The 12,808-nt window shown below is 44.2% G+C and overlaps 1 protein-coding gene across 2 annotated transcripts in view; it reads right to left on the bottom strand.

Moving 5' to 3' along the window:
- Nucleotides 1-354, bottom strand: part of UCHL3 (ubiquitin C-terminal hydrolase L3) — a 50,274-nt gene extending 49,920 nt beyond the window's left edge. For both annotated transcript variants that reach the window (XM_037059348.1, XM_037059349.1), the window contains exons 1-2: nucleotides 222-354; nucleotides 96-107 (exon numbers count right to left, since the gene is read on the bottom strand). In XM_037059348.1, coding sequence (XP_036915243.1) covers nucleotides 96-107; nucleotides 222-263 — 54 coding nt within the window. In that variant the 5' untranslated portion in view covers nucleotides 264-354. The remainder of the gene's footprint in view (nucleotides 1-95; nucleotides 108-221) is intronic.
- Between the last annotated feature and the right edge of the window lie 12,454 nt (nucleotides 355-12,808).

Here is a 12,808-nt window from a genome sequence, read left to right as displayed (position 1 = left end):
CCTCACGGAATTCAATCCCAGACTCCTAGGGGGCGTGGAGGTGTAGATGGCCAGGGAGGGCTCCGGGGTCCCGAGCGATGGGATACCTCACTCACCTGGTTGGTGACCTGGAAACGAAACAGAGAACACGACTTAGAAACAAACCACCCCAGACGAGCTATGGCAGCCCGGTTCCCTTCGCCCCGCCTGGGTCCCCAGACCTAAATCAGAGCCGCGCTCACCTCTGGATTGGCTTCCAGCGGCAGCCAGCGTTGACGCTCCATGGCTGCTCCGCCCGGCCACGCTCCAGCACTGACAGCCGACGCGGTCGCAGCCGCCGCCGCTTCCGCCCCCGCGCGCCCCGACCTGGGACCGTCCACCCCACCGACCTCTGGGAGGGGTGCTGAAGGACAACGAAGGGTGTGATAACGCTCCAGCCCCTTTCTCGCTCCCTAAAAAGCCACGTGTTAGTCTTATATATTACGCTAAAACATATTCATAGAGAAAATTAATGAGTCATGTACCTACTGCAAAAGGAAAAAGTATCTGGGTCTACAGCCCCCTTTTCTCACGCTTGGACTCTTCCCATCAGAGCCCAGCTCTAGCGATTACGCATGCGCCAGGAGCCGGTCTGGAACCGCGTGCTTTCGGGCGCCCCACCCATTCCTGCCGAGTTAGACAAAGGCGCTAGGGGGCGCACCCCTGAATCCTAGTCTGAGTCTAAGAGGTAGGCACAGCGTGACTTTGCCCGGGAGTTTATGCCACAGAAACTCCACTGCTGAGGTGCAGAAGTGATGTTTTGACCTTGTTTGCTGTTGCAGAGTAGGGGGCATGTTTGACAAAAAATGTGAAGTACCTGTTATGAATCAGTTGCTGTCCTTAGTATTGGTTACACAAAGCTGAGCTTCAAGTAGAACACAAGAGGGGGACAAAAGAATGAGGAATCATAATAAAGTGTGATACATATTGTGGTAGCATGAGGTGTGGTGGAACTACGCACAGAGAAGTGCACCTAAAGGTGGAAGGGACTGTCTGCAAGGCTTCCTGGAGAAGGTGGGCAGCTGGAATAAACCCTTTTAAAAGGGTGCTCTGAAGAAGGGAAAGTATGGGTTGAGGCTGTAGAGAATGCAAAGTTGAAGGGCAGTGATTAGAGGTGATGCTGGAGAGATACGCAGGGACAGGCCAGTCAAGACATCTGGGCTTCATCTAGAAAACTGCAGGGAATCACTGAAGGATTTTAAGCAGGATTTTCATATCTCTCATCTACCAGACCATAAATTCCATGAGGCCAGCAGCAGCACATTTTTGTAATTCTTCACATTGTTTTCCCAAGACCTACCCCAGTGCCTGATACATAGTAGATGCCCAATAAAGATTTGAGGAGTGAATGGAATAATCAGGTATACTGAAATACCATTTGTCAATAAGGTAGAAAACTTGCAAGTGAAATGATGAGAGAGTTAATTGAGGCAGTAGTCATGGAGATGGAGAGGCAGGCACAAATTAAAGAGACACTGTTTTAAGGGGGCATCCATTCGACGAACAGAAATTGTCAATGGTAACTTCAGAGATCTGACCTGGGGCAAAGTGCATATGACCTTTCTGTACCCGACAGCATTCAGGGAGAGGAGCAGTTAGAGAGTGAGGAAAAGATTGTTTTATTATACTGTGTTTGCCTTTCTTGGGGAATTTCCAGCTCTCCCACTCATGTTTTTCTGGCCACTGTTCTTTGACTTCCAAGGAATTTCCATTGCATGACTCCTCTTTTTCCTTATCTATCTGATAGCTTGTTGCCGTCCCCACCCAACTGTGATTTGGTAAATCTGAAATATCCAGCACATGATTGACAGCTGTAGTTGCATAACACTTAAGTTGCATGGCCAGGCTCTCAGTGACATGCCAGGTGCTATTTTACAAATGACTTGATGTCAGAGGAATGGGCTTGCTCCAGAACTGAGTTTCTGCACCACGACTCGCCTATTAGATTCCATACAGCATCTTTATCCACCATGAACATCTCTAGCACCATTGGATCTGCAGAGAAATAGCAAGGCAGCTTGCCATTTCAGCTTGCACTTGCTGCAGAACACTCTCTTGCTCAGAGACCCAATTAACTGGGGACCGTCCATGTTACTCAATGAAAAGCTGCAGCTGTGTTCCCATGTGTGGCATGTGCTGCCTTCAAAGGCCAAAATAGCCTACCCAGTGCTCTGCCTCCTCCCAATGAATGGGAAAGAACTTTTTTTCACCCTACGGAGGTTGTCCCAGCATGCCTACACTTTTGGATCCTTCAAAACTTTACTACTGTGGCCCTGGCCGGTGTAGCTTGGGGGATTGAGCACATGCCTGTGAACCAGAGGATCGCAATTCGATTCCCAGTCAGGGCACATGCCTGGGTTGCAGGTCAACTACCTGCAGGCCAACTCCCAGCAGGGGATGCACGAAAGGCAACCGTACATTGATGTTTCTCTCCCTCTCTCCTTCCCCTCTAAAGATAAATAAATAAAATCTTTAAAAGAAGAAAACTTTATTACTGTGGTAGGTTCCTAATCTTCATAGGGTTTAACTGTCCCCCTTTTGGCATGGATGTACTTACAATTGTATCGAGGGCAGCACTTCTCAAACCTGAATGGGCATATGAACGTCTGGGGATTCTGAAATTTAAATTTTGATTCAAAATCATCTCTGAGTCTGAGATGGGACCCAAGATTCTGCATTATTGCCCCAATTTTTTATCCTTCCCTTTACTCACATCCTTTACCATGTATGTAACTTTTAAGTTTTTCCCATTAAGAGGCAAAGTAGAGTTGATCCTCATTATTTGTGAATCCTGCATTTTGAATCCTGCCTACTTGCTAACATTTATACGTTAACAATTCAATAACCCTCTCCCCTCCCCCAAATCAACACGCTGGTCACTTTTGCAGTCATTCACAGTCATGCGCCGAGGAGTGGCAAACGCTTGCATGCCCAGCTGAAGTCAAATCCTGGAAACAAGTGTTCTTTTTTGCAGTCTGTTTAGTGCCACATTTTTAGCATTTTTGTGGTTTTCGTTGTTGATTTCACTACATATGTGCACGGCCCAAGCATTGTGCTGATGTACCATCTAGTGTTCATAAGTCCAAGAAGTTCGTGATGTACTTTATAACGAAAATACACGTGATAGATAAGTTCCTTCAGGCATAAATTACGGTGCTGGTGGTTGTAAATTCAATGTTAGTGGGTCAATATTAAGTGAGGTGTCTTTAAACAGAAACACATAAAGCAAAGTTGAATATTGATCTGCTGATGAAAATGTGCCCAGAAGCTCGTAGAAACCCAGCCTGCGTTTCCCTGGGGAGCAGTGGCTTGGTATTTGCTAGTTCAGTGTTCACGGTGGCTTTATAGACCGTGACTACCACAAACAATGAGACTCAGCTGTGTATTTCCCAACTCCCTGACACTGAGTTTGGCCACGTGACTTGTGTTGGTTAATAAAAAGAGGCAGAAATGATGGCGTGCCAGTTCCAAGTGTGGGCCTTAACTAGCTTGGGTTTCTGCTTGCTGCCTTGCACTTCTACATAGCCTCCAAGAGTATGCGTGGCTGGCCTGCTGGTCCCAGGATCAGAGTGAGAGACACCTCAGCTGAGTCCAGCCTAGACTGGCCAACCCAACACTAACCCCCTCGACATGTAAGCTAAGTAAGTCTTTGCTTATAGTATGACATTGGGGATTTGTGGACTTCTAACTTTTAATTTTTTAAAAATTTATATAGCAAAAGCTAATTGCTCTACCTGCCAGAAATTTGAAAAAATAAATTAAAAGAAATAGCCAGCTAATTGATAGATCTGGCCTTCCCACCAGATAGATCTGGTGCCGTGAGGTTCTACGGGGCCTCTTCCTGCATCTGAATTGGGGTGAGGGGGTGTTGCTGGGCCAGCCTCCCCAGACCACTAGAGAGGCCCAGACCACAACACAGGTGTGACTGCTCAGGGACCGAGCTGCCACCAGGGACTCCTCCATCTGGGCCACTGCTGAGAGGAGCCCACAAAATTCTAATAACCAAATACAACTGTGTAGCTTGACCTTCAAATTCTTTAAAAATGCATATGTTCATACAACTTGAATATGTCAATGAACTCTTTAATTATTTTAACTAAATGTTATTTTAGGAATGGAAATAATAAATGTTCACACCTGATTCAGGCTTTATACTTAATAGAAGCCTTGGCATCCCTCATATATTTGTTTGATCCTCACCACAGACTGTAAAGTGGGCAGGTGGGTGGGCAGGTGGGGAGGTCCAGCTGTCACCATATTACGAACCAGGTAAGGGTGGCTTGGGGAGGTTAAGTCGTTTCCCAGGGTTGCACGAGCGATGAGTGGGCCCCCCTGCAGCCCTGTCTAGGATTCTTTTCAAAGCAGGTAGACGAGAGCAGCACAATGCTCATGAGCCAGGGAATGGAACTGAGAAAGCTGGGGGCTGGAGAAGCCTAAAGAGAAGGAAATAACCTATAAATTACTCTAGGAACAAGTCTTCCTCTATCATGGGGCAAGAGCCAAAACATTTCTTATACATGAGACACTGACTTCAAATGTGCCTGAAATTAGTAAAAGTTTAACAGAGAATTGGGGGTCTGTAAGGTAGTCTATTCTATAGTCTATAAACTTTACAAATACCGTTTTAACAAGGTGAGAAAATATATTGCTGGGACAGCAGGCGCCAGAATTCCTCTCAGGAAGGAAGTGTCCATTCAGAAAAATTTCACGGACGAGCCACATGGGTGGGAGGCTGAGACTCGGACACCAGAGTCCGCAGGAGGACTAGCAACCACAGATGTTTGCCAGACCTCTGTTCCTGAGAGGAGAATTGGAGACGGAAGGAAGGGAAGAGAGAGAGAACAGGGGGATAAACAAAGGGAGGTGAGAGTGAGGACCCTGGAAAGGAGACGACGAGAGAGAAATGCTAGAACTAGTGGGAAGTCAATAGCTCATTTTCTTTTCATTGATCATTAATGAGTTTGACCAGTTTTAAAGTTGTTGTTGACTCTTGTTGGACAGTCTTTTCATCCTCCATTCATCTTAAAATTCTTTCTCAAGAGCCTGTAGCATTTCTTACCTTTCCAGTGCTTCCCAGCCTTTTTCAGCACATGGCACAGGTAAAAAATATAATATGTACCTTGCACTTTTAACATTGACAAATTAATTTGGGTGGTTATCAAAGAATATAAGGATTTTCCACCATTTCCTATGTGGCTAAACTCGTATGTTCTTTTTCTCAACAACTGATAAATATTCAACAGCTTCTATTCAAAAGCAGCAAGAAGTTTGGGACAAAATGATATTTGATGTTTTAACAAAAGTTCTTGTGTCTCAAAAGCTGCTTGCTCTTCATCATAAATTACCTTTTATATTTTGAGGGATTTGGCAACCTCTCCACCTTGAACTGAAATAAGCAACCATTTCTGATTCATCTAATCAACACTACCCACCTACTTAGAAACTGTGAATTACTCGTTTACTTTGTAAGAAAACATGGAATTTTGGTCATCCCTACAATAATCAATATTTTCCTTACTGATACAAATGTACAACTCACTGTTCTCTTTTCATGCCTACTTCCATACACGGTTAACTTTTTATTACACAAAATCACAGTATAATCTTTTAAAAAACATTGTAAATGGCAATAAAGCATAACAATACATAGCCAGCAATACTCATAACTTAATAGATGTGTTGAACAGCTGTGAGCAAGTTCTTGCATGCAGATGCAAAAACAACTGAGTCACAACAGCTGCCTGGGTACCGTCACTGTAAGAATCCATTTGTTGCAATGTGCACTGTGATTTCTCAGATATTAAGTGTGAAAAAGTACAAATGAAACTGTGGGGGCAACTTTCCTCGCAAGTCCCCCCGGGTGCCACGGATGAGAGTAAATATGACTGAGACATGATGTGATCTGCTTGCGGGGGAGAAGTGGCCATTTTCCTGGAGGAAAAAGGCCATGGGCAGTGGCCAGTTTCTCAGGGGGAAAAGGCCAGCAGTGGCCAGTTTCTCCGAGGAGAAAAAGGCCTCGAGCCCCCTACTCCAGGGCCTTTTATTGGGTTCTAATACACAAGAATACAGGGAGGCAAGGATCAAACAGTAGATAACATTTCAAAGAAATCTGAGGGCTTCAGAGTCTGTCAGGAACAGAGTTTTAGGATTTCTTGCTCGAACCTTTAACATATGAATGAAAGCACTCGTAGCAGAGCAGATTCACAGGTTTATCGGGAAGTCTTTGTGATGCCAGATTCTTCCCCAGGACATGCTCTAGCAAGGCAAGGAGCTGCACCTCTCCCCATCAGGTATTCAGGCTTAAGGGGATTAGAGCCAGGAAGCACTTTCCCCAGAGAACATGGGGACTGTCAAAGCTGGGGGGCGAGAGTCCATTGCTCTTTGTTGCAGCCCCCCCACCCAGTCCTTCCATGAAGGCCTCCCAAGTGATGGAGTCTGGCTTAGGTTGCCCCCCACCACGAGGGGTCTTACCCATCATTCACTTCCAACCAAGTTTTGGGTGCAGGGAGAGGAAACTGAGGCAGCATTTGCTACCAGAGACAAGCTTTGTCTCCTGCAGCTTGCATTCCAAGGTTGTCCCTCGCCCTTAGCCACAAGGGGTCGAGATACAATTCTTAGAACCAGGCAGAGCGGTCTATAACATGGAACAACTGATGAAATGCAGTATTTGTGTAACACCTGACTTAATCAAATGAAATTGTCATTATAGTCCTAACCAGCCCACAGAATCTCTCAGGTTCAGGGTCCACCCAGCTTTCCCTAGGACCATGGGGATGGATTTCTCTGTATACCCATAACTCATTCAAGTGCACCACCATGACTGCATGCTATCTTATATTATTTATCTTAAAAGCAATATATCTAACTGTCTGCCTGCTGTGTGTGCAGGTAACCTGTCATCTGTCTCAGGTTAGCATTGCATTGACAATCCGCCATCCCCAAACAGCCTTTTGTGCAGTACTTAAGAAAATAGCCAACTCTTATACAATTTGGCTTCATCTGTCTAGAGGATGGCATAGTAAGTCTCCTTGCTTGATCATAAACAGTACTGCCATTATCTATAAGTCAGGCACTTAGGCCTTATTTTTAAAATAAGAGATTCTGCAAAGTCTTTTTAAGCCAAGGGTTGACAACTACATCCTGTCATTCAGATTTCAGGTAATTGTGTGAATCGGCCAGGCAGACTTAAAGAACAGTGTGGGGACAGGGACAAACCTGGGACATGTAAAACCAATCTAACTGAATTCTTATTCAGTTTCTGATACAGTTTTTTGTTGTTGTTTATGGGGCGACTTTGCCCGCAAGTCCCCCTGTCCTCCTCGGATGAAAGTAACAGTACCAAGACACGATCTGCTTGGGGAGGAGAGGTGGTCAGTTTCTCAGAGGAAAAAGGCCAGGAGCCCCTTCCTCCAAGGGCTTTTATTGGGTTGTAATACACAGGAATACAGGCAGCAAGGATCAAACAGTAGATAAGCCCTCATTTCAAAGAAATCTGAGGGCTTAGTCTGAGTCAGTGTCTGTCAGGACAGGGTGTTGCAAAAACTTTGGAAGACATACTCATTTCCTGCTCAGACCCTTAACATATGAGTGAAAGCACTCTTAGCAAAAGCAGGCTTCACAGGACTTTAGGAATTCTTTCTTATTCCCCATCACCCGGCATCCCACTCCAGCTGGCAGAGGGCTGCACCGGCCCCCCCCCCCATCATAGGTTTTAGGCTTAAGTGGATTAGAGCCAGGAAATGCTTCTCCCAGATGGAAATGGGGACTCAGGCTATGTCAGAACAGCCAGGGGGCAAGGGTCCACCACTCCCTCTTTGTTGCAGCCCCCTGAGTCCTTCCATGATGGCCTCCCAAGTGATGGTGTCTGGCTTAGGTTGCCGGTCTCTGTGAAGAGTCTTACCCATCATCAACCATCAACCATGCGTTGGGGGCAGGGGGAGGAAGCAGAGGCAGCGTTTGCTACCAGAGACAAGCTTTGTCTCCTTGTGGCTCGCATTCTGGGGGTTGCTCACTCAGCCTTAGACATGGGGGATAGTTACAACTCCTGAAACCAGGCAGAGCAGTTCCCAACAGTCATTCTGTTTAAAATATGGGGGTAGGCCAGATGTAGCCCAAAGGCTAAGAACTTGTGTGTACTCTGCTTTCAGCTCTAAAACCTCTGTGATTCTAGGGTCCACAATCCAACTGTATTCCCAGGTCTGCATTTTTGCATCTGCTGCGCACTGATTACCACCACTATCTACCCCCTCCCACAACAACATGCACGCAATTACTCGCTTTCTTAAATAGCCTGAAGCACAGATAGAACATTTAATTAGCACAAGGCGGCTAAGAAGGATTTCAGCAGGTACACTGGGAGTACTCAATCCCTCTGGAGTTTTCCGAAATTAGATTGCAGACTGTAAATTAAAACCAGAGTAGGAAGGTTGGCCTTTTAGCTAGGTGATGTTGCTTAACACTCCTGAACTTCCGTTTTCTCATCTTTGAAATGGAGATAATGTATGATCTAGATAACTTACAGGCTTCTTTTGAGGATTGAATAGCATGGTGATAGTAACAGGACTAAGATTTACAGAGTACTTCCTATGCTCAGGAATTTTGCTATGTGATCTCATTTAACCTTTAATAAAAACCTTATGAGACAAACACTAATAGCTTCATTTTTACAGATTAGAAAGCTGATGCTCGGAAACGCTACCTTTGCTGACGTCACACAGCTGAATGGCAGAAGACAGACTTTAGGTCCAGCCCATGGGACTCGAAAGCTTCCAGCACGTCATGTAATCCTCCATTCGTCATAGTTTCCTGCCGCTGCTGGAACAAATTGCCACAACCTTTGTGCCTAAAAAAAATCACAAATTTATTCTCTTACAGCCTGAAGGTCAGAAGTCTGAGAGGGGTCCCTGGGCCAAAATTAAGGTGTTTATAGGGCTGTATTCTTCCTGGAAGCTGTATGGGAGAATCCATTTTCTTTCCTAATCCAGCTTCCAGGGGCTGCCTTCTTTGGTTCCTGGCTTTGGTTCCTTCAAAGAGAGCAACAGCCGCCTGAACCTTCCTCACATCTATAGCTGAAAGTTTCTCTCCGACTCTAACTCCTTTGCTGCCATCGTCCACATTTAAGGTCCCTTGTGATGACATTGGGCTTATCTGGGCAATTCAGGAACATCTCCTTATTTTAAGGTCCACTGATTAGCAAACTTAATTCTATTCACAACCTTAATCCTCCCTTGCCATGTAACCTAATATATTCACAGGTTCTGGGGATTTGGAAGTTGACATCTGTCTACTACCACCATTGATATAGTATGGTATGGTTTGGTATAGTATAGTATGGTACAGTACAGTGATGTGCTTAGTGGACATGTTTTTTGTCTTCCCAAAATCTTTTCATCTAAGTTTTACTGCATCATCACCTCTATCTTGTATTGGGTAGATCTCACTCCTTTTGCTGCTAGTGACTCTGCCAATAACAAAATTCTGCCTTTTGTGGCCACAACAGGAACTACAGGGGAAAAAAGTTCATGTATCACTCTAACTCAGTATTGGTCCAAGGAGACCCACCACACTGTCAGGCAAATCAGAGTCCTTCCATCTCTGAGAACTGAGAAAGAAGAGCAGCATCCTCTTTCCCCTCGGATCATGAGTCATAGGCTGTGACCCCAGAGATACTGGTGGTCATAAAGGCATTGGCACATACCCACCCCCAGTAACATAGGGAGACACCTAAGAGAACAAAGCCATCAGACAAACAGAAGGCAGTACCGCAACTGGGAAACAGAGATTGGGCCCTTTGACTCTCCCCCTACATTTCAGAGGCCATTCCTGTGAAACAGCAATTTCTGCTACTTTTCTCAGGCTAGTGTGAGTTGAATTTATATCATTTGGCATCCCAAATCCCCCAAAATGTGAGCTTAGATTGAAGTATTACTTGCTTCATGTGTATCCACTTTGTTTTCTCCATTGCACTGCCACTCTTGTGAGATCAGAGTTCATGCCATGGTTCTGCATACATTCCCCTACATATCTGACGGTATGAGCTCCAAAAGCATTGTCTGGTCTATGTGTGCTACTCACAAGTCATAAGATAAAAATAAATGTAAATACAAGTTATGCCTAAACGTTTTTAATTTTAATTTTTTTCCTGACTCTATTTATAAAATCTATATTTCCAAAGTCATAAGCTTACATAAATTTTGACAATTTGTAAGAGAAAGGTCTTAAAAATAAACAGCTGTTGATCACATCTGTTGCTACACTGTCAGGAGTCCAAGGACAAGAGTAACAACTGGTGGAGTCTGGACTACACACAACTGACATTTTACTCTCCCCAAATTACACCAATAGAGGGACAGTCATGTCTAATTAAAAATGTTTTAAGATAAAGTTTTTTTAAATGTATGAAAAATACAGAGAAATACAAAAAATAACTTTTTAAAAAGATTTTATTTATTTATCTTTAGAGGGGAAGGGAAGGAGAGAAGGAGAGAAATATCAATGTATGGTTGCCTCTCGTGAGTCCCCTGCTGGGAACTGGCCTGCAACCCGGCACGTGACCTGACTGGGAATCGAACCGCGATCGTGTGGTTTGCAGGCCCGAGGTCAATCCACTGAGCTACACCAGCCAGGGCAAAAAATAACTTTTTAATAAATTCTTTTCACTCTGTAGGAGAGTTTTCATATAGTTGAGATTTACATATGTGTGTGCACACACGTGTGCCTGTGTGTGCATACAGCCTTCCATGGAGCATAATTCCCCCATGGATCATATTCTGATGGCAACCACAGGCTACAGAGAAATACTCCATGACAGCCCTGGCTGGTGTAGCTCAGTGGATTAAGTGTGAGCCTGTGAACCACAGGATCAAGGTTCGATTCCCAGTCAGGGCACATGACTGGGTTGCAGGCCAGTTCCCAGCAGGGGATGTACAAGAGGTAACCATACATTGATGTTTCTCTCCCTCTCTCCTTCCCTTACCCTCTAAAAGATAAATAAATAAAATAAAATAAAATAAGAGAAATACTCCCTGACGAATGAAACTTATGCACTGACCAGAAGGATATACCAGAGTTCTTGTCTTTTATCAGACTTCCACAGGAAAGAAAGAATTTGATTCATTCAGAGACTATGTTCCCAAGCTAATTAGTACAGTCAGATCTAATAGCCTTGAGTCAGTGCCTTTAAAAAAAAATAGATTCTGAGTGCTACAAGGCAATTTAGGGCCTTTACATCTTTACAAGCGTTAACTAATGTATTTCTCCAACACTTATATGAGAGTTATTTGTGGTAGGCTGGATTTTAAAAGATATCCCTTTCTCCGAGATTCTTGTCTTTCGTTGTTCAATCAAACACAATCTAGGTACTGCTCTGAAGCGACTTTGCCGATGTAATTAAAGTTATGGACTTCAAGGAGGTTATCCTGTATTATCTGGGTAATTCTAAAGTGATCATTTAAGACCTTAAAAACAGTATCTTGGACACACTGGTGTCATAACAACATGGTGAAAGACATGATGTAGAACTGGCAGTCAAAAAGATTCAAACTGTGACAAGGACATGAAATGACATAACTGGCTTTGATGATGGAGGAAGGGGTCATAGGACAAGAATGTGGATGACCTCTAGAAGCTGAGAACCCTCCTTCAAAAGTCAGCATGGAAATGGCAACTGCATAAAACTGAGTTCTGCCAACGACCTGAAAGTGGCTTCTCCCCCTGAGCCCCCTGTCCTGCCATTTCACCAGGGCAGTTCTAGGTTAGAGACCAAGGAAACACTGTGACTAAACGCATCAAGTTGTCCTTAATCAGATTACGTGGGTGGGTAGGGAACCATTTTTCTAAAGATTATATTTATTTATTTTTAGACAGAGGGGAAGGGAGGGAGAAAGAGGAGAGAAACATCCATTGGTTGTCTCTCTGTTGGACCCCCCACCAGAGTTCATTGGCAAATTCAAGTTGTATGTGAGTACCAAACCCACAACCCAGGCCATTTATTATTTATTATTTCCATTTATCTTTCCATTTATTATTAACATTTATTATTTCCATTCCTAAAATAACATTTAGTTAAAATAATTAAAGAGTTGTATGTGGGTACCGAACCTACAACCCAGGCATGCGCCCTCATGGGGAATCCAACCCGAGACTGATGCCCAACCGGGCCACAGGAGTCAGGGAACAATTTATAAAAACACTGTTGAGACGATTAAGGAAATTTGGATTTGGTCCATTTGTTAGATAATAGTATTTTATTGATTTTAAACTTCCTGAGTGGGAGAGTTGAGATTTTTTTAGGAGACTGTCCTTGTTCATAGGAGATACATGCTCAAGTATTTAGGAATAATATGTCATCATTGCTATGCATGACTCTAGGGTAAACGCAAATGTGTAAATACGTTAAGTTGGAGAATCTAGATGAAGTGTGTATGTATGCTTATTGAACAATTTTTGCAACTATTCGAAAAAATAATTCAAGTTTTTCCAAATAAAAAAACTGGTGGGGGGTAAAATCACTATGGGTGCTCTGTAGAGTGGATTTGAGATGAGTAGGGGGGAAGTGGGAAGACCAGAGAACATGCAGTTGCTGTAGTTAGGCTGAGTGCTGGGGGGTGGGGCGGAGGGCAGCGGAGATGAAGAAAGTATCCCAACCCCACCACCAGCGAGGCCGCGGGAGTGAATACATACGATAAAAGCTCATCTAGTAACTAAAGTTCTCACGAGCTTCTCTTTCGTAAGACTTAACTTCTGCGTGAAAGGGGGTGTGGCTTCCTAGCCGCCTTCTAATTGGATCAAG

The sequence above is a fragment of the Sturnira hondurensis genome, unplaced genomic scaffold (assembly GCF_014824575.4).
Source record: "Sturnira hondurensis isolate 20B ecotype Veracruz unplaced genomic scaffold, ASM1482457v3 Scaffold0010812, whole genome shotgun sequence".
NCBI classification, from domain to species: domain Eukaryota; kingdom Metazoa; phylum Chordata; class Mammalia; order Chiroptera; family Phyllostomidae; genus Sturnira; species Sturnira hondurensis.
This window is presented reverse-complemented; position numbering and strand designations above follow the sequence as displayed.